General features: G+C 42.3%; 1 protein-coding gene across 2 annotated transcripts; it reads right to left on the reverse strand.

Annotated features, from left to right (window-relative positions):
- Positions 1-21064: 21064 nt before the first annotated feature.
- Positions 21065-25479, reverse strand: LOC119294690 (EVI5-like protein). 2 transcript variants are annotated; one of them, XM_037572931.1, is made up of 9 exons: positions 25164-25479; positions 24568-24732; positions 23975-24170; positions 23445-23615; positions 23243-23359; positions 22685-22882; positions 21891-21950; positions 21714-21812; positions 21065-21475 (listed from the first exon to the last, which is right to left on the reverse strand). In XM_037572931.1, the coding sequence occupies exons 2-9, from the start codon at positions 24708-24710 to the stop codon at positions 21314-21316; spliced, it is 1146 nt and encodes a 381-aa protein (XP_037428828.1). In that variant the 5' UTR covers positions 24711-24732; positions 25164-25479; the 3' UTR covers positions 21065-21313. The 2 variants fall into 2 exon arrangements, with proteins under 2 accessions (XP_037428828.1, XP_037428827.1); XM_037572930.1 differs by having other exon boundaries at positions 24568-24737; positions 25164-25289.
- Positions 25480-26895: the final 1416 nt, after the last annotated feature.

The raw sequence follows: 26895 nt of genomic DNA on the forward strand, positions 1-26895 counted from the left end.
ATTGTATTGGGTGTGTTGGGGACACAAGAGACTCTTTGTTATTTAGTTCCAGGGTTGTTTGAGAGAGACCATCTTCATCCTACGCCTCCCACGGATTGATAAACCTTAGGTCATCCACTTGAGGGAAATTTGCTACTGTCCTACAAACCTGTGCACTTGCAGGCCCAACAACGTCTACAAGAAGAAGGTTGTGTAGTAGACATCAAGCTCTTTCCTGGCGCCATTGCCGGGGAGGCTAGGTAAGCGGCACTCACACCCCGTCAACTAAGCTCTTTTCTGGCGCCGTTGCCGGGGAGGTGAGTGCTTGAAGGTATATCTTTAGATCTTGCAATCGAATTTTTTTATTTCTTGTTTCATCACTAGTTTAGTTTATAAAAGAAAACTACCAAAAAAATGGAATTGAGTTTGCCTCATACGCTTCATCTTTTTAATATCTTTCGTGAGAATGATGGGAAGGAAAAATGTGCTCAAGTGCTAGAAGAAGAAGTCCATAAAATGTTTGGTACTAAATCTTTGTATGATGAGCATGATTTCAATGTTGTTAGTTTGAATTCCTTGAATATCCATGATGCTAATGATATGCAAAGCCACAAGCTTGGGGATGCTATGTTTGATGAAGATGATATATTTAGTCCCCCAAGTTTTGATGAGCAAATTTATTATGATGATAGCATGCCTCCTATTTATGATGGTTTTATTGATGAAAGTGGGTTTGGAAGAGTGTCAACCTTAGGAAGTAGTTATCCCACTATTTTGGAGGATGTTGAATCTTATTGTGATGAATATGAAAGTGGATTTGGAAGAGTGTCAACTTTATTTAGTGATGATTCCACTATTTCGGGAGAGGTTCCAATTGATTATGAGAACAAAGTTGCTATCTATGATGATTATTGTGATGACTTGTATGCTATTAGGAATAATGATAACCATGAAAATCATCATGATTTTAGTTTTCAATTGGATTATGCCTCGCATGATAATTATTTTGATGAGTTTGCTCCCACTACTATTCATGAGAAGAAATTTGCTTATGTGGGGAGCAGTAAATTTTCTATGCTTGTAATTTATGAAAAGAATGCTTTAGGTGCTGGTTATATTGTTGAATTCATTCATGATGCTACTGAAAATTATTATGAGGGAGGAACTTATGCTTGTAGGAATTGCAATAATATCAAGTTTCCTCTCTATGTGTTGAAAATTTTGAAGTTATGCTTGTTTTGCCTTCCTATGCTCATTGATTATTGTTACCATAAGTTGTTTTCTCACAAAATCCCTATGCATAGGAAGTGGGTTAGACTTAAATGTGCTAGTCATATGCTTCATGATGCTCCCGTCATGTTTCAATCCTTATCTTTTATGTGAGCATCATCATCATCATCAATCCTTATCTTCATGATGCTCCCGTTAGTATTTTCTTGCTGTTATTTAGAATAATGTTTTGCATCTTTAGTTTCAATAAAAATGTCAAGGATAGCCTTTACCATGCTTATCTTGCTAGTATACATGTTGCTGTTTGAAAACAGAAAGTTTACCGCTGTTGCAAAAATTCCCTAGAAAAGTCAGAGAATGATATAATAATGAAACCTTTTGCATAGTAAGCTCTGATAAATTTAATACAGTGGGAATTTTCTCTCATAATTTTTGGAGTTAGGGAAGTATGATGAATCTTGCATTCTTTATAGACTATACTGTTTTGGCAGATTGCTGTTATGTTTGCACTGTTTGCATATGTTTGCTTGTTTAATGATTCTATTTGAGGATAGGAGTATTAAATATGCAGAGGAATTTAGTATTAAATGTTGTATAATAATTTTAGTTATTTGTTACAGTAAAGAATGATAAGGTTTTGCATTGGTTTATACTAACCTATCTCACGAGTTCTTGTTGAGTTTGGTGTGGATGAAGCTTTTGATAAAAAGAGAAACCATGATATGAGAGGAATTAAGGAAACACAAAAGTTCAAGCTTGGGGATGCCCAAGGCACCCCAAGATAATATTCCAAGAAGTCTCAAGCATCTAAGCTTGGGGATGCCCCGTTAAGCATCCCACCTTTCTTCTTCAACAACTATCAGTTAGTATCGGTTGAACCTAAGTTTTTGCTTCTTCACATGAGTTGTGCTATCCTTGCAATGTCATTTTATTTTGTTTTGCTTGCTGTTTGATTACAATACCAAGATCTGAAATTCTTAAATGAGAGAGAGTCTTCACATAGTTACATAATTTAGCTACTCATTGATCTTCACTTATATCTTGTTGGAGTAGTTTTTCATTTACTCGTATGCTTCACTTATATCCTATGAGTAAATGGTTGAATGAGTTGATTGTCATAAATCTTAAATTATATATGCCTCATTTGCTTATCCCATGGGGAGTAATGACTTCACATCTAAGAAGTAGAGGTTGTAAATTTATTGAAGGTTAGCAAGCATTGTATTGGTCATTTGAACAATTCATGAAAGAATATTGAAGGAAGAGAGATTTCACATATAAATATACTATCCTAGACATCTTTATAATTGTGAGCACTCATTAAGTATGACATGCTAAAGAGTTGATGTTGGACAAGGAAGACAACGTAATGTGTTATGTTTTCTCACATCCCAGTTAAAGTATATTGTCATGGATCATTCAAACATGTTGAGCTTGCCTTTCCCCCTCATGCTAGCCAAATTCCTTGCACCAAGTAGAGATACTACTTGTGCTTCCAAATATCCTTAAAACCAGTTTTTGCCATGAGTGTCCACCATACCTACCTATATGCGGTATTTACATGCCGTTCCAAGTAAATTTGCATGTGCCAAACTCTAAACCTTCAAATAATAATCTGTTTTGTATGCCTGAATCGCTCATGTAGCGACTAGGGGCTGTCAGTATCTTCCATGCTATGTGGGTTATTCTCAAGATGAGTGGACTCCGCTCATCATGCACGAGAAAAATGGCTGGTAACCGGGATGCCCAGTCCCATGATCAAAAGATCAAAATCAAATCAAAAATAATTGCAAAAAAAACTCCCCCAGGTTTGATGTTAGTTGGAGGCACCCGTTGTATCGGGCAAGCCATGGATTGATGATTGTTGGTGGAGGGGAAGTAAAAACTTTTACCATTCTGTCTGGGAACCGCCTATAATGTATGTAGTATGGAAGATATTGGGAACTCTTGATTGTTATGTTGACAATGAGATCATACCACTCAAAATTATTTATCTCTGTTTCAAAATTGAGCTCTGGCACCTCTGCAAATCCCTGCTTCCCTCTGCGAAGGGCCTATCTTTTACTTTTATGCAAGAGTCAAGGTGATCTTCACCTTTCCCTTTTTCATTTTATCCTTTGGCAAGCACCTCGTGTTGGGAAGATCCTGATATATATATATCCAATTGGACGTAAGTTAGCATGAACTATTATTGTTGACATCACCCAAAGGTGAATATGTTGGGAGGCAACACTATAAGCCCCTATCTTTCTCAGTGTCCGATTAAAACTCCATAACCATAAGTATTGCGTGAGTGTTAGCAATTGTAGAAGACTATATGATAGTTGAGTATGTGGAGTTTGCTAAATCAAAGCTCTGACATAGACCCTTCCTGAAAATAAGATGAATTGTAATTGTTTGATGACTAAGAATGAAGTTTGCTAGTTTCAAGAAAGTTTATGGTCTATGCTTTAACATGTGAATAGCTTGTTAGTTGATCTTGAGAAGTTTTATGAGATGAACTACTATTATGACATATAATCATGCTAGAAAAGGTGATTGAAATTATCATTGATCAAACTTGTGCACCTGCTAGCATTCACACTTCATAAATTCTTTCTTTTATCATTTACCTACTCGAGGACGAGGAGGAATTAAGCTTGGGGATGCTGATACGTCTCCAACGTATCTATAATTTATGAAGCATTCATGCTATTTTATTATCTGTTTTGAATGATTACGGGCTTTATTATACACTTTTATATTACTTTTGGGACTAACCTATTAACTGTAGGCCCAACCCATATTGCTATTTTATTGCCTGTTTTAGTACTTCGAAGAAAAGGAATATCAAACGGAGTCCAAACGGAATGAAACCTTCGGGAGCGTGATTTTTGGAAAGGATATGATCCGGGAGACTTGGAGTTCAAGCCAGGGAAGGCTCGAGGAAGCCAGGAGATAGGAGGGCGTGCCCACCCCCTGGGCGCGCCCCCTGTCTCCTGGGCCCCTCGAGGCTCTCCAACTGACTTCTTTCGCCTATATATTCCCAGATACCCTAAAACCATCGAAGACGAAGATAGATCGGGAGTTCCACCGCCGCAAGCCTCTGTAGCCACCAAAAACCTCTCGGGAGCCCATTCCGGCACCCTGCCGGAGGGGGGATCCCTCACCGGTGGCCATCTTCATCATCCCGGCGCTCTCCATGACGAGGAAGGGGTAGTTCACCCTCGGGGCTGAGGGTATGTACTGTTGGGGAACGTAGTAATTTCAAAAAATTTCCTACGCACACGCAAGATCATGGTGATGCATAGCAACGAGAGGGGAGAGTGTAATCTACATACCCTTGTAGACCGTAAGCGGAAGCGTTAGCACAACGCGGTTGATGTAGTCGTACGTCTTCACGGCCCGACCGATCAAGAACCGAAACTACGACACCTCCGAGTTCTAGCACATGTTCAACTCAATGATGTCCCTCGAACTCCGATCCAGCCGAGTGTCGAGGGAGAGTTCCGTTAGCACGACGGCGTGGTGACGATCTTGATGTTCTACCATCGCAGGGCTTCGCCTAAGCACCGCTACGATATTATTGAGGTGGATTATGGTGGAGGGGGGCACCGCACACGGCTAAGAGATCCAAGGGATCAATTGTTGTGTCTTTGGTGCTAGCCCTGCCCCTCTATTTATATGTTGAGCCCCGGGGTCGAAACTTGGAGCAAAAACCTCCTCAAAGTCGGTTTTGCCCGAAAGGCAAGAGTCCCACTCAGACTCCAGGACCAAACGCCACAATCCTTGGCGTCTGGCCCAGACGCCACGGGCCTCGGCGTCTGGCCCAGGGCCAGACGCCAGGGTCTCCGGCGTTTGGCCCCCTGGCCTCCGCAAAACTCCTTTTGCACCGACCTAAAGCCTCATGGGCTTGACCCCTTGGCCTAACCATATCATCCAATATATGAATCTTTACGTCTCGACCATTTCAAGACTCCTCGTCATGTCCCTGATCTCATCTGGGACTCCGAACTCCTTCGGTACATCAAAACATGTAAACTCATAATATAACTGTCATCGAAACCTTAAGCGTGCGGACCCTACGGGTTCGAGAACAATGTAGACATGACCGAAACACGTTTCCGGTCAATAACCAATAGCGGAACCTGGATGCTCATATTGGCTCCCACATATTCTACGAAGATCTTTATCGGTCAGACCGCATAACAACATACGTTGTTCCCTTTGTCATCGGTATGTTACTTGCCCGAGATTTGATCGTCGGTATCCAATACCTAGTTCAATCTCGTCACCGGCAAGTCTCTTTACTCGTTACGTAATACATCATTCCGTAAATAACTCATTAGCTACATTGCTTGCAAGGCTTATAGTGATGTGCATTACCAGAGGGCCCAGAGATACCTCTTCGACAATCGGAGTGACAAAACCTAATCTCGAAATACGCCAACTCAACATGTACCTTCGGAGACACCTGTAGTACTCCTTTATAATCACCCAGTTACGCTGTGACGTTTGGTAGTACCCAAAGTGTTCCTCCGGTAAACGGGAGTTTCATAATCTCATAGTTACAGGAACATGTATAAGTCATGAAGAAAGCAATAGCAACATACTAAACGATCAAGTGCTAGGCTAACGGAATGGGTCATGTCAATCACATTATTCTCCTAATGATGTGATCCCATTAATCAAATGACAACACATGTCTATGGTTAGGAAACATAACCATCTTTGATTAATGAGCTAGTCAAGTAGAGGCATACTAGTGACTATATGTTTGTCTATGTATTCACACATGTATCATGTTTCCGGTTAATACAATTCTAGCATGAATAATAAACATTTATCATGTAATAAGGAAATAAATAATAACTTTATTATTGCCTCTAGGGCATATTTCCTTCAGTCTCCCACTTGCACTAGAGTCAATAATCTAGTTCACATCGCTATGTGATTTAACACCAATATTCACATCTGCATGTGATTAATACCCATAGTTCACATCATCATGTGATCAACACCCAAAGGGTTAACTGGAGTCAATAATCTAGTTCACATCGCTATGTGATTAACACCCAAAAGAGTACTAAGGTATGATCATGTTTTGCTCATGAGAGAAGCTTAGTCAACGGGTCTGTCATATTCAGAGCCGTATGTATTTCGCAAATATTCTATGTCCACAATGCTCTGCACGGAGCTACTCTAGCTAATTGCTCCCACTTTCAATATGTATCCAGATTGAGACTTAGAGTCATCTGGATTGGTGTAAAAGCTTGCATCGTTGTAACTTTTACGACGGGCTCTTTTATCACCTCCATAATCGAGAAACATCTCCTTAGTCCTCACTAAGGATATTCTTGACCCATGTCCAGTGATCTACTTATTAGATCAAAATTGTATTCCTTTGCCAAACACAGAGCAAGGTATACAATACGTCTGGTTCACAGCATAGCATACTTTATAGAACCTATGACTGAGGCATAGGGAATGACTTTTCATTCTCTTTCTATTTTCTGCAATGGTCGGGTCTTGAGTCTTACTCAACTTCACACCTTGTAACACGGGCAAGAACTCCTTCTTTGACTGTTCCATTTTGAACTATTTCAAAAATTTATCAAGGTATGTACTCATTGAAAAATCTTATCAAGCGTCTTGATCTATCTATATAGATCTTGATGCTCAATGTGTAAGCAGCTTCACCGAGGTCTTGCTTTGAAAAACTCTTATTCAAGTATCCTTTCATGCTATCCAGAATTTCCATATCATTTCCAATTAACAATATGCCATCCACATATAATATTAGAAATGCTACAGAGCTCCCACTCACTTTCTTGTAAATACAGGCTTCTTCAAAAGTCTGTATAAAACCATATGCTTTGATCAACTCATCAAAGCGTATATTCCAACTCCGAGATGCTTGCACCAGTCCATTGATGGATTGCTGGAGCTTGCACACTTTGTTAGCATCTTTAGGATTGACAAAAACTTTCTGGTTGCATCATATACAACTCTTCTTTAATAAATCCATTAAGGAATGCAGTTTTGACATCCATTTGCCAGATTTCATAAAATGTGGCAATTGCTAACATGATTCATACAGACTTAAGCTTCGATACGAGTGAGAAAATCTCATCGTATTCAACACCTTGAACTTGTTGAAAACATTTCGCAACAAGTCGAGCTTAGTAGATAGTAACACTACTATCAATGTCCGTCTTCCTCTTGAAGATCCATTTATTTAACATGGCTTGCTGATCATCGAGCAAGTCAATCAAAGTCCATACTTTGTTCTCATACATGGATCATATCTCAGATTTTATGGCCTCAAGCCATTTCGTGGAATCTGGGCTCATCATCGCTTCCTCATAGTTCGTAGGTTCATCATGGTCTAGTAACATGACTTCCAGAACAGGATTACCGTACCACTCTGGTGCGGATCTTACTCTGGAAGACCTACGAGGTTCTGTAGTAACTTAATCTGAAGTTTCATGATCATCATCATTAACTTCCTCACTAATTGGTGTAGTAGTCACAGGAACAGATTTCTGTGATGAACTATTTTCCAATAAGGGAGCAGGTACAGTTACCTCATCAAGTTCTACTTTCCTCCCACTCACTTCTTTCGAGAGAAACTCCTTCTCTAGAAAGGATCCATTCTTAGCAATGAATAACTTGCCTTCCGATCTGTGATAGAAGGTGTACCCAATAGTTAACTTTGGGTATTCTATGAAGACGCACTTCTCCGATTTGGGTTTGAGCTTATCAGGTTGAAACTTTTTTTCATATAAGCATCGCAACTCCAAACTTTAAGAAACGACAGCTTAGGTTTACTGCTAAACCATAGTTCATACGGTGTCGTCTCAACGGATTTAGATGGTGCCCTTTTAAACGTGAATGCAGCTGTCTCTAATACATAACCCCAAAACAATAGTGGTAAATCAGTAAGAGACATCATAGATCGCACCATATCCAATAAAGTGCGGTTACGATGTTCGGACACACCATAACGTTGTGGTGTTCCAGGTGGCGTGAGCTGTGAAACTATTCCACATTGTTTTAATTGAAGACCAAACTCGTAACTCAAATATTCGTCTCCGCGATCAGATCGCAGAAACTTTATTTTCTTGTTACGATGATTTTTCCACTTCACTCTGAAATTCTTTGAACCTTTCAACTATTTCAGACTTATGTTTCATCAAGTAGATATACCCATATCTGCTCAAATCATCTATGAAGGTCAGAAAATAACGATACTTGCCACGAGCATCAACACTCATTGGATCGCATACATCGGTATGTATTATTTCCAATAAGTCAGTAGCTCGTTCCATTGTTCCGGAGAATGGAGTTTTAGTCATCTTGCCCAATAGGCATGGTTCGCAATCATCAAATGATTCATAACCAAGTGATTCCAAAAATCCATCTTTATGGAGTTTCTTCATGCGCTTTACACCGATATGACCCAAACGGCAGTGCCACAAATAAGTTGCACTATCATTTTTAACTTTGCATCTTTTGGCTTCAACATTATGAATATGTGTATCTCTACGATCGAGATCCAACAAACTATTTTCATTGGGTGTATGACCATTGAAGGTTTTATTCATGTAAACAGAACAACAATTATTCTCTGACTTTAAATGAATAACCGTATTGCAATAAACATGATCAAATCATATTCATGCTCAACGCAAATGCCAAATAACATTTATTTAGGTTTAAGACTAATCCCGAAAGTATAGGGAGTGTGCGATGATGATCATATCAATCTTGTAACCACTTCCAACACACATCGTCACTTCACCCTCAACTAGTCTCTGTTTATTCTGTAACTCCTGTTTCGAGTTACTAATCTTAGCAACCGAACAAGTATCAAATACTCAGGGGCTACTATAAACACTAGTAAGGCACACATCAATGACCTGTATATCAAATATACCCTTGTTCACTTTGCCATCCTTCTTATCCACCAAATATTCAGGGCATTTCCGCTTCCAGTGACCATTTCCTTTGCAGTGTAAGCACTCAGTTTCAGGCTTTGGTTCAGCTTTGGGCTTCTTCGTGGGAGTGACAACTTTCTTGTCATTCTACTTGAAGTTCCCTTTCTTTCCCTTTGCCCTTTTCTTGAAACTAGTGGTCTTGTCAATCATCAACACTTGATGCTCTTTCTTGATTTCTACCTTCGTCGATTTCAACATCACGAAGAGCTCGGGAATTGTTTTCGTCATCCCTTGCATACTATAGTTCATCACGAAGTTCTAGTAACTTAGTGATGGTGACTAGAGAATTCTGTCAATCACTATCTTATCTGGAAGATTAACTCCCACTTGATTCAAGTGATTGAAGTACCCAGACAATCTGAGCACATGCTTACTAGTTGAGCGATTCTCCTCCATCTTTTAGCTATAGAACTTGTTGGAGACTTCATATCTCTCAACTCGGGTATTTGCTTGAAATATTAACTTCAATTCCTGGAACATCTCATATGGTCCATGACGTTCAAAACGTCTTTGAAATCCCGATTCTAAGCCGTTAAGCATGGTGCACTAAACTATCAAGTAGTCATCATATTGAGCCAGCCAAACGTTCATAACATCTACATCTGCTCCTGAAATAGGTCTGTCACCTAGCGGTGCATTAAGGACATAATTCTTCTGTGCAGCAATGAGGATAAACCTCAGATCACGGATCCAATCCGCATCATTGCTACTAACATTTTTCAACACAATTTTCTCTAGGAACATATCAAAATAAACATATGAAAGCAACAACGCAAGCTATTGATCTTACAACATAATTTGCAAAATACTACCAGGACTAAGTTCATGATAAATTTAAGTTCAATTAATCATATTACTTAAGAACTCCCACTTAGACAGACATCTCTCTAGTCATCTAAGTGATCACGTGATCCAAATCAACTAAACCATGTCCGATCATCACGTGAGATGGAGTAGTTTTCAATGGTGAACATCACTATGTTGATCATATCTACTATATGATTCACGCTCGACCTTTCGGTCTCCGTGTTCCGAGGCCATATCTGTATATGCTAGGCTCGTCAAGTTTAACCCGAGTATTCCGCGTGTGCAACTGTTTCGCACCCGTTGTATTTGAACGTAGAGCCTATCACACCCGATCATCACGTGGTGTCTCAGCACGAAGAACTTTCGCAACGGTGCATACTCAGGGAGAACACTTCTTGATAATTAGTGAGAGATCATCTTAAAATGCTACCGTCAAACAAAACAGAATAAAATGTATAACAGATAAACATCATATGCAATCAAAATATGTGACATGATATGGCCATGATCATCTTGCGCCTTTGATCTCCATCTCCAAAGTACTGTCATGATCTCTATCGTCACCGGCATGACACCATGATCTTCATCATCTTGATCTATATCAATGTGTCGTCTCATGGTCGTCTCGCCAACTATTGCTCTTGCAACTATTGCTATCGCATAGCGATAAAGTAAAGCAATTATTTGGCACTTGCATCTTATGCAACAAAGAGACAACCATAGGGCTACTGCCAGTTGCTGATAACTTCAACAAAACATGATCATCTCATACAACAACTTATATCTCATCACGTCTTGACCATATCACATCACAACATGCCCTGCAAAAACAAGTTAGACGTCCTCTACTTTGTTGTTGCAAATTTTACGTGGCTGCTACGGGCTGAGCAAGAACCGTTCTTACCTACGCATCAAAACCACAACGATAGTTTGTCAAGTTAGTGCTGTTTTAACCTTCACAAGGACCGGGCGTAGCCACACTCGGTTCAACTAAAGTTGGAGAAACTGACACCCGCCAGCCACCTGTGTGCAAAGCACGTCGGTAGAACCAGTCTCGCGTAAGCGTACGCGTAATGTCGGTCCGGGCCGCTTCATCCAACAATACCGCCGAACCAAAGTATGACATGCTGGTAAGCAGTATGACTTATATCGCCCACAACTCACTTGTGTTCTACTCGTGCATATAACATCAACGCATAAAACCTAGGCTCGGATGCCACTGTTGGGGAACGTAGTAATTTCAAAAAATTTCCTACGCACACGCAAGATCATGGTGATGCATAGCAACGAGAGGGGAGAGTGTAACCTACATACCCTTGTAGACCGTAAGCGGAAGCGTTAGCACAACGCGGTTGATGTAGTCGTACGTATTCACGGCCCGACCGATCAAGCACCGAAACTACGGCACCTCCGAGTTCTAGCACACGTTCAGCTCGATGACGTCCCTCGAACTCCGATCCAGCCGAGTGTCGAGGGAAAGTTCCGTCAGCACGACGGCGTGGTGACGATCTTGATTTTCTACCATCGCAGGGCTTCGCCTAAGCACCGCTACGATATTATTGAGGTGGACTATGGTGGAGGGGGGCACCGCACACGGCTAAGAGATCCAAGGGATCAATTGTTGTGTCTTTGGTGCTAGCCCTGCCCCTCTATTTATATGTTGAGCCCCCGGGTCGAAACTTGGAGCAAAAACCTCCTCAAAGTCGGTTTTGCCCGAAAGGCAAGAGTCCCACTCGGACTCCAGGACCAAATGCCACAATCCTTGGCGTCTGGCCCAGACGCCATGGGCCTCGGCGTCTGGCCCAGGGCCAGACGCCAGGGTCTCCGGCGTTTGCCCCCCTGGCCTCCGCAAAACTCCTTTTGCACCGACCTAAAGCCTCATGGGCTTGACCCCTTGGCCTAACCATATCATCCAATATATGAATCTTTACGTCTCGACCATTTCGAGACTCCTCGTCATGTCCCCGATCTCATCCGGGACTCCGAACTCCTTCGGTACATCAAAACATGTAAACTCATAATATAACTGTCATCGAAACCTTAAGCGTGCGGACCCTACGGGTTCGAGAACAATGTAGACATGACCGAAACACGTTTCCGGTCAATAACCAATAGCGGAACCTGGATGCTCATATTGGCTCCCACATATTCTACGAAGATCTTTATTGGTCAGACCGCATAACAACATACGTTGTTCCCTTTGTCATCGGTATGTTACTTGCCCGAGATTTGATCGTCGGTATCCAATACCTAGTTCAATCTCGTTACCGGCAAGTCTCTTTACTCGATACGTAATACATCATTCCGTAACTAACTCATTAGCTACATTGCTTGCAAGGCTTATAGTGATGTGCATTACCGAGAGGGCCCAGAGATACCTCTCCGACAATCGGAGTGACAAAACCTAATCTCAAAATACGCCAACTCAACATGTACCTTCAGAGACACCTGTAGTACTCCTTTATAATCACCCAGTTACGTTGTGACGTTTGGTAGTACCCAAAGTGTTCCTCCGGTAAACGGGAGTTGCATAATCTCATAGTTACAGGAACATGTATAAGTCATGAAGAAAGCAATAGCAACATACTAAACGATCAAGTGCTAGGCTAACGGAATGGGTCATGTCAATCACATTATTCTCCTAATGATGTGATCCCATTAATCAAATGACAACACATGTCTATGGTTAGGAAACATAACCATCTTTGATTAATGAGCTAGTCAAGTAGAGGCATACTAGTGACTATATGTTTGTCTATGTATTCACACATGTATCATGTTTCCGGTTAATACAATTCTAGCATGAATAATAAACATTTATCATGAAATAAGGAAATAAATAATAACTTTATTATTGCCTCTAGGGCATATTTCCTTCATGTACCGGTATCTATGTGTTTGATCTCTCTCTCTCTCTCTCTCTCTCTCTCTCTCTCTCTCGTGTTCTCTCTATGGCACGATCTTGATGTATCACGAGCTTTGCTATTATAGTTGGATCTTATGATGTTTCTCCCCCTCTACTCTCTTGTAATGAATTGAGTTTTCCTCTTGAAGTTATCTTATCGGATTGAGTCTTTAAGGATTTGAGAACACTTGATGTATGTCTTGCCATGCTTATCTGTGGTGACAATGGGATATTCACGTGATCCACTTGATGTATGTTTTGGTGATCAACTTGCGGGTTCCACCCATGAACCTATGCATAGGGGTTGGCACACGTTTTCATCTTGACTCTCCGATAGAAACTTTGGGGCACTCTTTGAAGTACTTTGTGTTGGTTGAATAGATGAATCTGAGATTGTGTGATGCATATCGTATAATCATGCCCACGGATACTTGAGGTGACAATGGAGTATCTAGGTGACATTAGGGTTTTGGTTGATTTGTGTCTTAAGGTGTTATTCTAGTATGAACTCTATGATAGATTGAACGGAAAGAATAGCTTCATGTTATTTTACTACGGACTCTTGAACAGATATAACAGAAAGGATAACTTTGAGGTGGTTTCGTACCCTACCATAATCTCTTCATTTGTTCTCCGCTATTAGTGGCTTTGGAGTGACTGTTTGTTGCATGTTGAGGGATTGTTATATGATCTATCTATGTTATTATTGTTGAGAGAACTTGCACTAGTGAAAGTATGAACCTTATGCCTTGTTTCCTACCATTGCAATACCGTTTACGCTCACTTTTACCATTAGTTACCTTGCTGTTTTTATTATTTCAGATCACAAATACCTATATCTACCATCCATATTGCACTTGTATCACCATCTCTTCGCCGAACTAGTGCACCTATACAATTTACCATTGTATTGGATGTGTTGGGGACACAAGAGACTCTTTGTTATTTAGTTGCAGGGTTGTTTGAGAGAGACCATCTTCATCCTACGCCTCCCACGGATTGATAAACCTTAGGTCATCCACTTGAGGGAAATTTGCTACTGTCCTACAAACATGTGCACTTGCAGACCCAACAACGTCTACAAGAATAAGGTTGTGTAGTAGACATCAATGACTAGTTTGATTTTGGCAGTGCGGAGTGGCTCCTTCTGTTCATATTAGTCATGGCTCATGAGGATGGGAGACATTGGGAAGAAAATAACCAGCGGGAACCAGCCTGAAGAGGCGTCCTGCTTTTCACCAGCGTCATCTTTCATTGATGCGGCAAAGGCCAATCAGTTTGTGGCAAGAGTTGTGATGATAATTTTGTTATAGTTATCCATGACGTTGAGATGTGAGGTCCTACCTTTTGCAGGGTTTATCAATATAGCAATCAAGGATTTGATCGATCTTCCCTTGCTAGGACTGCACATCGTATGGTTGATGTAGAATTTATGATCATTTCTGGTTCTACCTATACAGTTTTTCAAAATATGTGATACATTGGAATCTCTGTATGAGAAATATAGGGCAAAGTAAAGAGCCTTTGGTACTTTGTGATGGCAAATTTATACAACAAATCACAAGAAATGGTTGAATCAAATAGGGTCAAATGATAATGTTGAACACCGTCATACAATTTTTGTAGAATTTTTACAAGTTACGATTCTACCAAGTAAAGACTCCACCTAGGATATAATTTTGAGAGGCTCCATACAATGTTGAACACGATCCAGTTAATGATAGGGTTGTATGGACTAGATTGAGATTCTGATAAAAATTGGTCTTCTGGCCAGTGACCACGAATTTTATCTTATTACTGACCATATATGGTACAAGGATTTAGTAGTCAATTTTTTGAAAGTGGCCACCAATGACCTCTTGGATACCAAGAGTACGAATTACTATCAGGACAAACTAAACACTTTTAGCCTTCCGCAAAAGGGGAAAGACATTTATAACTGCAACAATTATCGTTCTGATCTTATACAAACTTCCAAACACAAAGTCGAGGAAAAACAAAAGGATGTAGATGGCTAGAGAATGCATTTCAAGTCTAGTGTTCCATGTTTTTTGCATTTGAAAATTGGTTTGTGCATAAGGATGGGAGGCATAATAATGCACGTGCAAGTATTGAGACGACAGAGAACACAAGACTTCGGACAACAAGTTTGTTTGTTTGGTGCCTAAATTTGCCACACTTTTCGTGCCAAATGTGTCAGCAAGTCATATTAGTCACACCTGTGGCAAGACTTGGCAAGAAATCTTATGTATGATAAGCAGGGTAGTGTGCTAAGAAATTATGGCACACCACAAGTGAGCCAAAGAAGCAAACATTACACCACGAGAGTGCAACATGCCTAACACGGGTGGGTGGAAGGAATTCTGCAAGTTAAAATCTGGTTCAAATGTGGTCCAACAGATAAAATTTGTGATTAAAAATAAATATATGTCTAGCAGTTTCCTAGCAAGAGATCCAATGTTAAAAAAATTATAGCAATCAACAACATTGCGATGTGAGGTCATACTTGTGCATTGTTCATATGAGCATCTGAAATAACAAGTCACAAACATGGCAATTGGTGAAGTCCACCTCAAAAAGGAAAACCACATCTGGTATCATCTATGCTTTAAGCATGCAGCAACTAACATGATTAGGGGTTTAAATATCTGGGGTAGGCTTGTCTCTAGGCCTTAGTATGAGCATAGCTTCCGGAGACGCCTTTTCACACGTTGCCAACTCCTTACATGCTTCCACGTAAGCTTTGGTTTCTTCTCCATGGTTGAAACTGACAAAAAAGTATTCAAGCAGCCCTGCTTTTGATAGCAGAAACTTCATAAACCACGTGTCATTTGGCAAGTACTTCGGGCGATCCACCGAGACATGTTTGAGATTAGCAAACATGTCATCATATATCACTGCATCAAGAATATCTTGATCGATGGCATCACCATTGCCAGTTTCAACTTCCGGCCTGATTACCTACACAAGGAAGTCCAAAATTGCAGTGTCAATTAAACAACTTAATCCATTAATGGTTGTCTGTTAACTGAGACATACAAGTTCCAGGGTGCATCCTTATATTACCTGAATTTTGAGTTTTTCAATGTGAGGACCAAATCTCAGTGAAGAAAATATCTGACATAATGCTTGGGAATTTGCCAAAATTTGCCGTCAGTTGTACAGCCCTCAAGTTCTGGAACGTCCATAAAATCCTTTCCAGCGGATTTTCCTGAGTCTGGAAAACATAGAACACGGTTAGACTAGCATATATAACTCTAGTGCAAGTTTACATCGGGATTATATATAACTCTAATCAGCTAAGAGTGACTTTGTTAGCAATGTTTTTTTGGAATCGAAGAGGGAAACTGTTAGCAATGTCTGTTCGCCGCATCTAGAGTGGATTTCATGAATGAATTCACATTGTAAAAACTGCACGGTGCCATACAAAAAATGAGAAAGGTGAACAGATGATTGCCTATACAGTATCCACGCACCACAAGATTACCATTATGGCTTAAAAAATTAAATAGTTACTTCCAAGCTCTTACCATTACTATTTATACAAGATGACTGTTGAATACTTCATGTAGTAACGCAATGCTCTTAATAGGAGTTAATTGCAAGAAACCACAACATTTAGGACTTCGTTTGCGGAAAAATACCTAGTCCCTAATTATTTGCAAAAGTCACAATGTATCTAGTAAACTTTTTGCAAATTGCGTTGATCAGGTGATTTAGCATGATTGATCACTTTCTGACAAGTGGGACCGGATTGTAAGGAGATGATTTGGTAAAAAATTGACATACACCTCGCTGGATTTCACAAAGACACCCTTATTAAAAAATGAAAAAGCAATCAGCCCCCCTCCCACCCCCGTCACCTGCCTCCTCCGAGGTGGTGGCTGGCCACCGTAGGACGGACTCCCTCCTCCCTAGCCTTGCTCGCGGGGCGGGACAGCCTCCCTCTTCCCTGGCCGGCGGCTCGCCCTAGCCACAAGCTCACGGCCCCGACACAAAGTGGCTTCCAATCCTGCGCGTTTACCCGACCCTGCCGTTGTGCTGCCGGAGGTCCGCTGCCCGACGAGTGCTCCGTCCCGCGTGTTGCTGCTTGGCACCGCAACTCCCTGCCGGTGTGGCTGCTACTGCTCGCCGCCGTAGGTCCTCGTCGCTGCGGCTGCCACGGGCACGCCACGCTCAACTGCTCGCTCCTGCCCATCTCCTCCCTGCTCCACCTCCTCTTCGTCTCCGTGTCCGCCCTGCCGGGGCTCACGCTCCCCACCACGGCATCCAGACGGTCGGTAGGGTCAGGGCGCCACCGTGTCGGCCGAGCTCGCGCTACTTCGGCAGTAGCGCTGCTCCACGGGGGGAGGGGTTTATTGCTTTTCTTTTTTAGATATAGGGGTGTATGTGTTAATTGTTTGCTGAGTCAGCTCCTTACAACCGGGTCCCACTTATCGGAAAGTGATCAAACAGGCAAAATCGTCCAATCGGTGTTTTCTGCAAAATGTTTACCAGAAACGTGGTGGCTTTTGTAAAAAAAATTAGAGACCATGTAGGTTTTCATAAACAAAACCCCAAATGTGATGGTTTTCTGCTTTTAACTCCTATTAATAGGAAAAAAAATCATGTTTGAATCCTTCTAGCAGGAAGGGATGACGTTTCCCACAATCGAGTCAATACTAATGGTTAAGATGATCTTCCCTTAGGTTTGGGCAACATGGTGATCATGAGCAGGCTCGACCCCACTCATGGAAGTATATAGTCTGTAGACTATTCTGATGGTCTAAAGAAGGGACACAAAACACTAGATTTTGAACCCAGGAACAGAGCGACTCTAGCACAGTCGTCAAAAGGGTCATGGAATGCACTCCGACTCCATCATACTCTCTTTGTTCGGAAATACTTGTCGAAGAAATAGATGTATCTAGACGTTTAGTTCTAGATACATTCATTTTTATCCATTTATGTGACAAGTAATTCTAGATGGAGGGAGCATTTTGGAGGCTCCTAGGGCTATGTGCAAAGCCAGATTCACCAAATACAACCTTCATAGTAGTATTTGCTTTACACATGAGACCGACCTATTGTTGGCTTACTATTTCTTTGAGGAGATCGCCGTGCAGAGGACCTCTGCAACACCCAACACCGAGGATCTCAAATGTCACGCCTTCGCCTTATGTCGACGGACAATGAGTCGTCTGAAGATCCAAGCGAGGACCAGCTCAAAAGGAACCGGCTCGTCTACCGTGCTGAAGGCACGGTAGGGGAGCTACAGTAGCCTGCAGTGCCTCTGTGATTTTCCATTGCCCGCTACAGGAACTCATGAACAGTGTGGTGCTACAAGGTGCCCGCTACAGTACAGATTTACTACAGTAGATTCGCTACAGTACATAGTGCTATAGGGCCCTGCAGTGCCTTCTGCGATTCCCACTGCGTGGCTACTGTAGCTCCCTGCCGTGCCTTCAGCACGGTAGACGAGCCCGCTCTCTGAGGCACTCACCAACCCCCTGTCGTATCTGGATGAACTATCAATCCTAGATCTGGGCTATGATGCGAAGAGGGGTCAGTGCAGGGTCGGCGGTTAGGGCTCTGGCACAAGGGGGAGGTGGAGGGGAAGGGGAAGGGAGGTGGAAGATGAGCTGCAGGCGAGCTAAAACTTCCTTCGTACCATGGGTTTCCTAGATGGAGTGCGCTCCAAAGTGACCTTCAAGGCAACAAATATGCAGTTTGAGAGGCAAGATACGGAGAGCTCTTCAAAAATTGTGATGGCATGGCACCGGATGGCGACTCTACTAGAGTTTTTTTTAGGGAAAAAGCAAAGCTTTTATAACTTAACGGTGCTTAGGTAAATCGCCCATCGCACAGGCAGCCACATTAGCTGGAACATCGGACTCCCACAATACACTGTGGTTTGGTTCACACGCACGACCCATATTAGCAAGTTTGTGTGCAACATTATTGGCACTGCGCCTACAAAAAGAAATAACCTGACTCTACTAGAGTTGCTCTCAGCAATATCAGTGCTTTGACCAATTAAATAGTGATGGACATTTCCTCAAAAAGAAAAAGGAAATAATGGACATAGTTTAGAGATTGCCATCAATGCATGTCGCCTCAAATTACAAAAAATTAGAATTCATCTATTTATTTCATGGAATTTGACACAATGTAGTTCTGTACCTGATCTGAGTCGGTGAGCAAGTAAAGCTTCTTAACACTAGAAATCCGTCGGAAAGTGTTGATGAAGTTTGGGGTCCCGAATAGGGAATCAATGGAAATTTGTGCCACCTTCAGCAATGGAAGCTCCCCTGCAATTCGGCATCCGTTGTCAATGGACATGATCAACCTGAGGAAACGGAGGTTGGGCGCCTGGATGGCACATGTTTCGATATCAGCCTCCTCATCGCCGATCATGACATCATCCAACAAGAGCCTCGTGAGGTGCGGTGCTGAGGAGATTATGAGTTGGAGTTGCGCCGCGGCGCCATGGAAAGGGAGGACCACATACTCGAGGCAGAGGGTGAAGAGGTTGGAGAAGCCTGTGAAGTCCTGAGGAGCGCGCAACAAGTGGCAATAGCCACAGAGCTGGAGGTGGGTGAGTGCGCTGCAGGAGTACAGGGCCGGGCCGACCACGGGCGGGTTGGGCGAGTAGGCGGGCCAGGGCTTGTCGAACTTGAGCTTGAGCATCTTGACGCGCTTGTGCGCCAAGGCGAGGAGCCAGCGGGCAGGGCGGTGGGAGTGGCGCCTTTGGACATGGGCGGTGAAGCTACGGATGGGCGCGGCGCACCGCCACAGGCTGCGGGCAGTGAATCTGTGGACGGGCGTGGCGCACGGCCACCGCAGGAAGCGTGGATCGCGTGCGGTGGAGGATCCTCGACTGAACCAGATGTCGAGGCCAGGGACGGATTCCCATCGACGGTGCCAAGCAGGGGAGAGACAGCAGGTGCCGACCAACTTCTCGAAGGGGAGCCGACGGAGGATGTCGTCGAACATCTCAGGCGGAAGGGACATCAGGTAGTCCGGGCCGGCCATCAGCGCCTCCTCCCCCTGCCGTTGACTCGAGGAGGAACCCACACCCCCCATCCTCTCAGTTGGGGATTTGTGGACTGGTGTGGTGGGAGTGAGGGGTGCCCCAGCCGCATGCGTTTTTAATGCGTGTTGCCGCACACGTCCATTTTTACAATTAATGATGGCATTTCTACAAATATATATTGAGACCTTGAGACATGAAAGCTAATTGTATCCATATCAAAAGGATATGTTGCTTATTATTAAGCTTGGTTGTTTCTCATTGTCAACAACACCAGATACGATAGTAATAGTATTCAGAAAGGTAAAGAAAAGACTTATAAAGCCTGCATTTGTGGGATAAATCCATCTATCCGCCAACGATCATAATAATGCCTCTCAAGGAGAAAAATGATTCCTTTTCTGCAATAGCACACACAATTTCCGGGAAAGAGATCAATGCAAGTTTAGAGACAAAACTATGCAGCATAAATAAGATGAATAATTGCCCCGGTTTATTACCTTTTTTACCGACTTCGCAATGCTACGTCCCTTGCCAGTTGTGGTGGGACCATGTTGCTCCCTTGTCTTCTCGCCCATACCTCTTCCATAGTCTTCCTCAACAACGGTGGCAGTGGCACACCTATGGTTTGCCGTAGGCCGCTAGGGCAAGGGGGTGGCGAGGGGAAGTTGAAATAGCTGATGACGAAAACATTGCATATTTTGATCTTCAAAGTGGATACAAAGGAGTGTGCATGTAGTAAATTTTACTAAGTAATTTTATAGTTACAAATTGTAATACTCCCTTCATTCCCAAATATAAGTCTTTTTAGAGTTTCCAACAAGTGACTACATGCGGAACAAAATGAGTGAATCTACATTCTAAAATATGTCTACATACATCCGTATGTTGTTGTCCATTTGAAATGTCTAAAAAGACTTATCCTCCCTCCGTCCGAAAATATAGATGACATAACCTCATCACCACCATCGAAACGCCATCAGGGCAATAGCAAAGTCAAGAGAGGGCATGCCGCACCCATGGGCGTTGTTGCAAAGCCATGGGCGGGTTGATTCCGCAACAAAGAGGCGAGGCATGTTTTTGCAATTACACACAGAATTAATTAAATAAATAAATAGATAAATAACCGCATTGGCGGGTACAAGCGACGCATAATCAAGGCAACATTATGGGGGTCACAACATTCTCACCATTTCATTGTTGAAATATTGTCCCATCTTGTAACAAATATTCACAGTTGTCCGGCAACAAGGGCAAAATACAACATCATGAGCCTTTGCGGTTATGAAACCACAGCTCAACTTAGAAAAGGTAAAACAAAGCGGCGAGTACGTGATGATCGCTCTATACAACGCGTAAACAACAAGGCGGTTGATTTGTTTTTGCAAAACAAGAACCATGTTACTTTTTACCAACATTTGAGATGGACAAGACCTGGCTAACAGCCCTGCTCATCGTTTTCGATTTCAGGGGCAGAAGCCGCTTATTGCTACTTGAGCTTGCATTGGGTCCATCCAATCTTTTCCGGTACTCTTTCTCGAGCTCCTCGAGACTACTGTTCACCTGCAAGTAAAGATCAAGTGTACCTCGATTATCAGTATCAATCTTGGGACTGCAAATTTCAAGTCTCTGATCATAAGCAAACGCACAAACATACTACTCCTTCTACCATGTGTGATACAGCAGCCACAAACCACCAAACAATAGAAATAGGATAAATAATATCCCACAAGCAAGAACTCACAAAACCATGGACATACTAATATTGCCATCTCATTTGCTTCATAAAACAGTTTATTACCTTAAATGAGAAGGCAAGTGGAAATAATGTATCAGGATCAGTTGCCTCATCTGGAAAATATCTCAAGGAATGCAGAAGTTCCTCAAAAGGCAATTTGACCTGACAGAAAGGTAACTTCAGCGATTCTTTAAAATATGTCTTTCAAGCAGAAGCAGCACAGCACACCAAGAAACTTACCAGGTCATCATGGCAGAATCTCAATAGACCCAATCCAACTTGGAAAACAACCTTGATACCCTGTAAGTAGGATCGAGTCAATGATCAGCAAAAGCAAGTAAATCAGATACAGTCAGTTGGTTTAATACGTGGATATACAAAATAGGTATAAGAATAGTCATATGAAAAAACCATGCGCATTCATGTAAAAATAATAATTGGACACAAAAGGAGTATAATAGAAATGGCAACAAAATCTCACGTCTTACTAGGAAACTATTTGAGTAGGACCTCACAACCATGTGTTAGCTACATTCAACTGTTTGCAACATATAAATACTCTGCAATATTACATACATATTCCCTAGAAATAGAATGCTTCTCTATGGCTGTTCAAAAATTGATTCTGTCTGGTTCCTAAATTCACACTGCACTCCATCTGAAAATTAACATTTAAGGTGCATACAGTCACTGAAAGGAACCAAAGCCCCAAAAGAACTCCCATATTGATAATATTTATCTATACATGTACATCATACTCCACAATTGCTGCATGTTATATTTGGCGAAACTAGAAGTAATAATGGCTATAGAGGTCCAGATATAAGGAGCGATTGTATAGAGTATACCACTACATATACTGCCCTTAATAAAGTTCTTCTGAAAAAAGTCCTAAAAAGAGTAATGCTGATGTAAAACCTGTAACCATACCGTATATGAAGCAAACATGTTTGAAAACTCGGTAAAACACAACTCAAAACTCATAAGCTCAGGTAAACACGAAACATAAAACACAGGATGGACAAGATTCTTACCTCATACAGGAAGACATCCCAAACTCTAAGAGTCATATGGAATGGGAAGGAATACGAGAAAACTGTGATAAACCATTGGCTTGCATACATGCTTGGATTTATCATTTCTTCAATAAAATGCTGTCCCAACTTTGGCATGTGCTCTTGAACTAATTTCTCGAATTGAAACAGATATTGTTGCACAAGCGGCAAACCGGCCTGTTGTAGGAATGTAAAGAGTAAGATTTGTTAATTAATAATTCAGAATATGCAGATTTTTTCTAGAAAATGTCACTTCAGTGTTGCATGTATTCCAAAGCTAAGTGCTCAAACTAAAGATAACTGCTGCTGAACAAGTGGAAAATTCCGGTTTAATAGTTATAATATCAAACTGAGAAAAACAAATTATAGTAGAAGCTGATGATAAGCATGACGCAAACACTCTGGAATTTATTGAACCAAAAATCTGAAAGAAAAAGCTCTCATTCATCACTCTGAAGTTCAGGTTTCTAATGGTGATTTGAGTTGTTTGCTCATTGGAAAGTAAAAATCGCCAAAGAAGTTCAATCACGGAATCACCTGATACAAGCCTTCCATTGGAGCATGGACAGCTCCTTTTAGCAAAGCTACTATTAACCAAAATGCATCCTCCTCGCTCATATAAAGAAGCAGCAACCCAGCTATAAATCCCATTCCCTGCAAGACCGCGCAAAAGTAATAGCATGTTAATCCAGGGAATATGTTCAACCCTATATAATACGTTGACAGGCTGAAAACGAACCTGCACATATCCAACATCCCTATCATAAACAGAGTATGCTTTTAAAACATTATACAGAGATCTTTGACCTGGGCCATGTCTCTGTTGGAAGAAAATATGCGAAGGAAATGTACGCGATATATCACGAATAATTTCCAATTCTGATGTTGATGTCTCGTATATGACCAAAGTCTGTCCAAAGAAAATATAGGTTATATAAAAACAATCAGTCAAGCCTGGAATAAGTGCAATAGAGGCACGTGCGCAAAGTGCAGCAAATTATGAGAATGTGTATGATCTACGGTGAGTAATTTCCTTATAAAATACGTAACCTACAGAGCTTAACTATCCTGTTTTCCTCCAACACATGTAAATTATATGAAAGCAGCACAATATATAAGGTACGGCAAAGGAATTCTATGATGCTCCCCTTCTGATCACTACTAAATTAATAAGAATAAATATTTTTGTTATCAGTCATCACTATAAGAGAACCCCAACAAGGCCACAGAAATGCCTAATAATTCAAACACAAGGATGGTTATGAGTACCTCATAAACCCCAGGATTCATTAGCAAGAGGTCCCTGCTGCCTGAAATCAACTGCCAAACAAGTCCTCTGAGACAATCAGGAATTCCTTTCCTTATTCTTCTCTTAACCACATGAGGATTCCTTCTAACATAATGCCTCCAGTCACTACCACCAGTACCTATCATCTTCCTCCACTTTCTTATCCTCCTTTCCTCCCTACAATAAACCAAATTTTTAGCCCGCGAAACAAATTGCTTAGAGAAAAGAAGATTTAGATAAGCAAACTAGGATGGCACGTGTGACAACATGGTGCCAGAGTAACATAGTCATAAACAAGATACTCCCTCCGTTCCAAAATACTTGTCGTGGTTTTAGTTCAAATTGACTAAAACCAACCATGACAAGTATTTTGGAACAAAGGGAGTAGTAAATACCAAGTATACTTTATCGTCCAAGCAAGTCAAATATATGACAACCATTTCCACAAGATTTGCTTAAAAGGCCCATGCATAAGCATAAAAAGGTAATTAATCGAGGAGATTCACTGGCTCCAACTTATCAAATAGATGAGCATATGGGGACTGTAAGTACAACTGAAGACCCCTGATCATACCTTCCGCGTTCATGTGTGGGTCTGCTTTTCAGAATCCCCTCCGGAGAGTTGCTTTGTTCCGTCTTTATAAAGCCAAATCTGTCGACAGGCCGAGAAGGAGCCGGTCCAGGTTCTATGTCATCGACATCTTTCTTCTTATCCATCTTATTGATTACTCGAGGATACCTTCACTACATTGCAAGAAATACACCATGTCACTAATTTTCACAACGAGAATATCAAATGCTCGGCTAAACAATAGATGTATGAAGGCTATTGAGCCATCCTACTAACACAGTCTGAACAAAAATCAAGCTATGCTAGCAACCAATAGTTTAAGCGCAAGCAATATCTGCCCGCCGGGTGGGCGTTGGGCATGGACGGGGTCAGTTGAACCCTGAGAAACTTGAGAACGAACTTGCTGACATTAACGGGTAGTATTAAATACAATGCGCATCCTATGAATGGAAAATGGGGTCAACCGAGATCAAACAAACGAACAAACGAACGAACAAAGGATTGCATTAGCAGATACCACATCCATCCGCCACCTTATTGCTCACGAATATAGAATGCTGCAAACGAATCTGTCCAAGCGGGCCAGGGGAATTCCTTACCGTGGGTGGTGGGTGGATCGTGGGCGAGAGCCCTCGTCGGCGACGGGCGGGGGGGAGGCCGGATTCGCGCAGATCACGCGAATCTGGAATCGGGCGACGGCAATGACCCCTGCGCCGGTGGCGCTGCCGGCCGTCCTTGCCCGGTCGCCGGGGCCGGCCGGCGGGGAATCAGGGCGAGGGCGAGGGCGAAGCCGGGACCGGGAGCGTGGCAGCGTGTCCGGGGGAAGGGGTGCGCGGTGGTGGACGGCACGGCACGGGGACGGGGGCAGCTGTGGAGGGGGGAGCCGGCGCCGAGGAGGAGGAGGAGGAAGAAGAGGCAGCAGATCTGATCACATCCGACGCGCACGGTTTGGCTGGGTCGCACGAACCACCCGTCGCCTGCGCGCTCACAAAAGGAAAAACAACGATTTTTTTCGATTTCCAGGGCGTGCAGGCCGCACATGCACGCACGCACGAGCCTACCCATGGGAAAGAAACGATGACGCGTACACAAGGGTTAGGCATAGTGAGGGCCATGTTTTTCAAGGGGGATTCAATCAACAAGTTAAAATGGTTAGGTTTGAAACTTAACATGATACTAGTTGATAGTATGAGCATCCTCTTTATTTAACTTATTACAATCGGCGTTTTCGTGACACAATGTTTCTCGGGCAGATTGGGCTATTAAGTCTGGATCGGCCTCGCGGAGAAGTCTAGCTTCGCCAACCCTAATACTCTTGCATGTGAGAACCAAAGCTATGCGAAGATGGGTAGTAGCATTCTAGGATAAGGACGGGATGCATCCCGGTATAAAAGTGTATCGGCCTGTTCGGATTAGTGATGAGTTGATGACACATGCAAGTATTCGGACGGTAGACGCTGGATATGATATGATGCGCTGGGACTTCGGCTTGACAAAGGAACCCTACGTACATACCCCAGCTCTTCTTGGTTCGCGGATTTTTCGTTTTCGAAGATTAGTAAAGTAGGAAGATGGAATAGCATCTTTGAGTGAGTTAGGCATAGTGAGGGCGGCGTTTTCTTTCCATTGATGTTCTGGAGTTGATGTTGCACCCTTTCATCTCCTCTGTAGAGCTTGACATGTTGCCCATTTTTGGAGATCTTTTTACGAAATTGCAATTGAGTTGGTGAGCACCCCATAAATAGACTCATTCCCAAAGAGGTCATGATTATATAATAAAATGACACCATTTATACATTAAATATTTTCTTGTTTTCTGTCCTTCTTGAATCATGACATCTTTATTGACTCTAATCAATGTGTAACATTGTACCACCTACTCTTTTCAATCTCCCACCTACCTCTCCCCTTCTTAATTCTTTCCGTCCCCATAATATAAACTTGAAAGTGTGAAACGAAATAAAACGGGTAGAAACGGCCAAAGGTAAGGATGAGTCAAAATACTACTAGCGTTGGAGTGTTCATTGTTTCTTCACATTTTCACTTTCCCGATTTCTATGTCCATGGGCATGGGAGGCATCCAGGAAAAAGTAATACAGCACAACCCTCAGACACCTCGACCATAGTCAGCCGCTCGAGGGAAGCACAAAGGAAGTCGTGCAGGAGGCTCTTGATAGACGAACAGAAAAGCCATGGCGAGCTGGGGGAGGGTCAGCCAAAGGGTGCAGATGGACCGGTCAGGGGGAAAGGGCCCAGGGATGAAGGCGATGTAAGATAGGAAATGGAGAGGATGTGGTTTTGAATAGGTTACCTGGACGGGGGACGACGACA

The sequence above is a fragment of the Triticum dicoccoides genome, chromosome 4B, assembly GCF_002162155.2.
Source record: "Triticum dicoccoides isolate Atlit2015 ecotype Zavitan chromosome 4B, WEW_v2.0, whole genome shotgun sequence".
Classification (NCBI taxonomy): domain Eukaryota; kingdom Viridiplantae; phylum Streptophyta; class Magnoliopsida; order Poales; family Poaceae; genus Triticum; species Triticum dicoccoides.

Excerpts from the sequence above, each read along its gene's own strand:
- LOC119294690 (XM_037572931.1), bottom strand. The coding sequence starts at position 24,710 with ATGGATAAGAAGAAAGATGTCGATGACATAGAACCTGGACCGGCTCCT. Across the intron at positions 23,360-23,444 it reads GGGATGTTGGATATGTGCAG|GGAATGGGATTTATAGCTGG; the intron begins GTTCGTTTTCAG and ends GCGGTCTTGCAG. Across the intron at positions 21,476-21,713 it reads CACTTGCCTTCTCATTTAAG|GTGAACAGTAGTCTCGAGGA; the intron begins GTAATAAACTGT and ends CTTTACTTGCAG.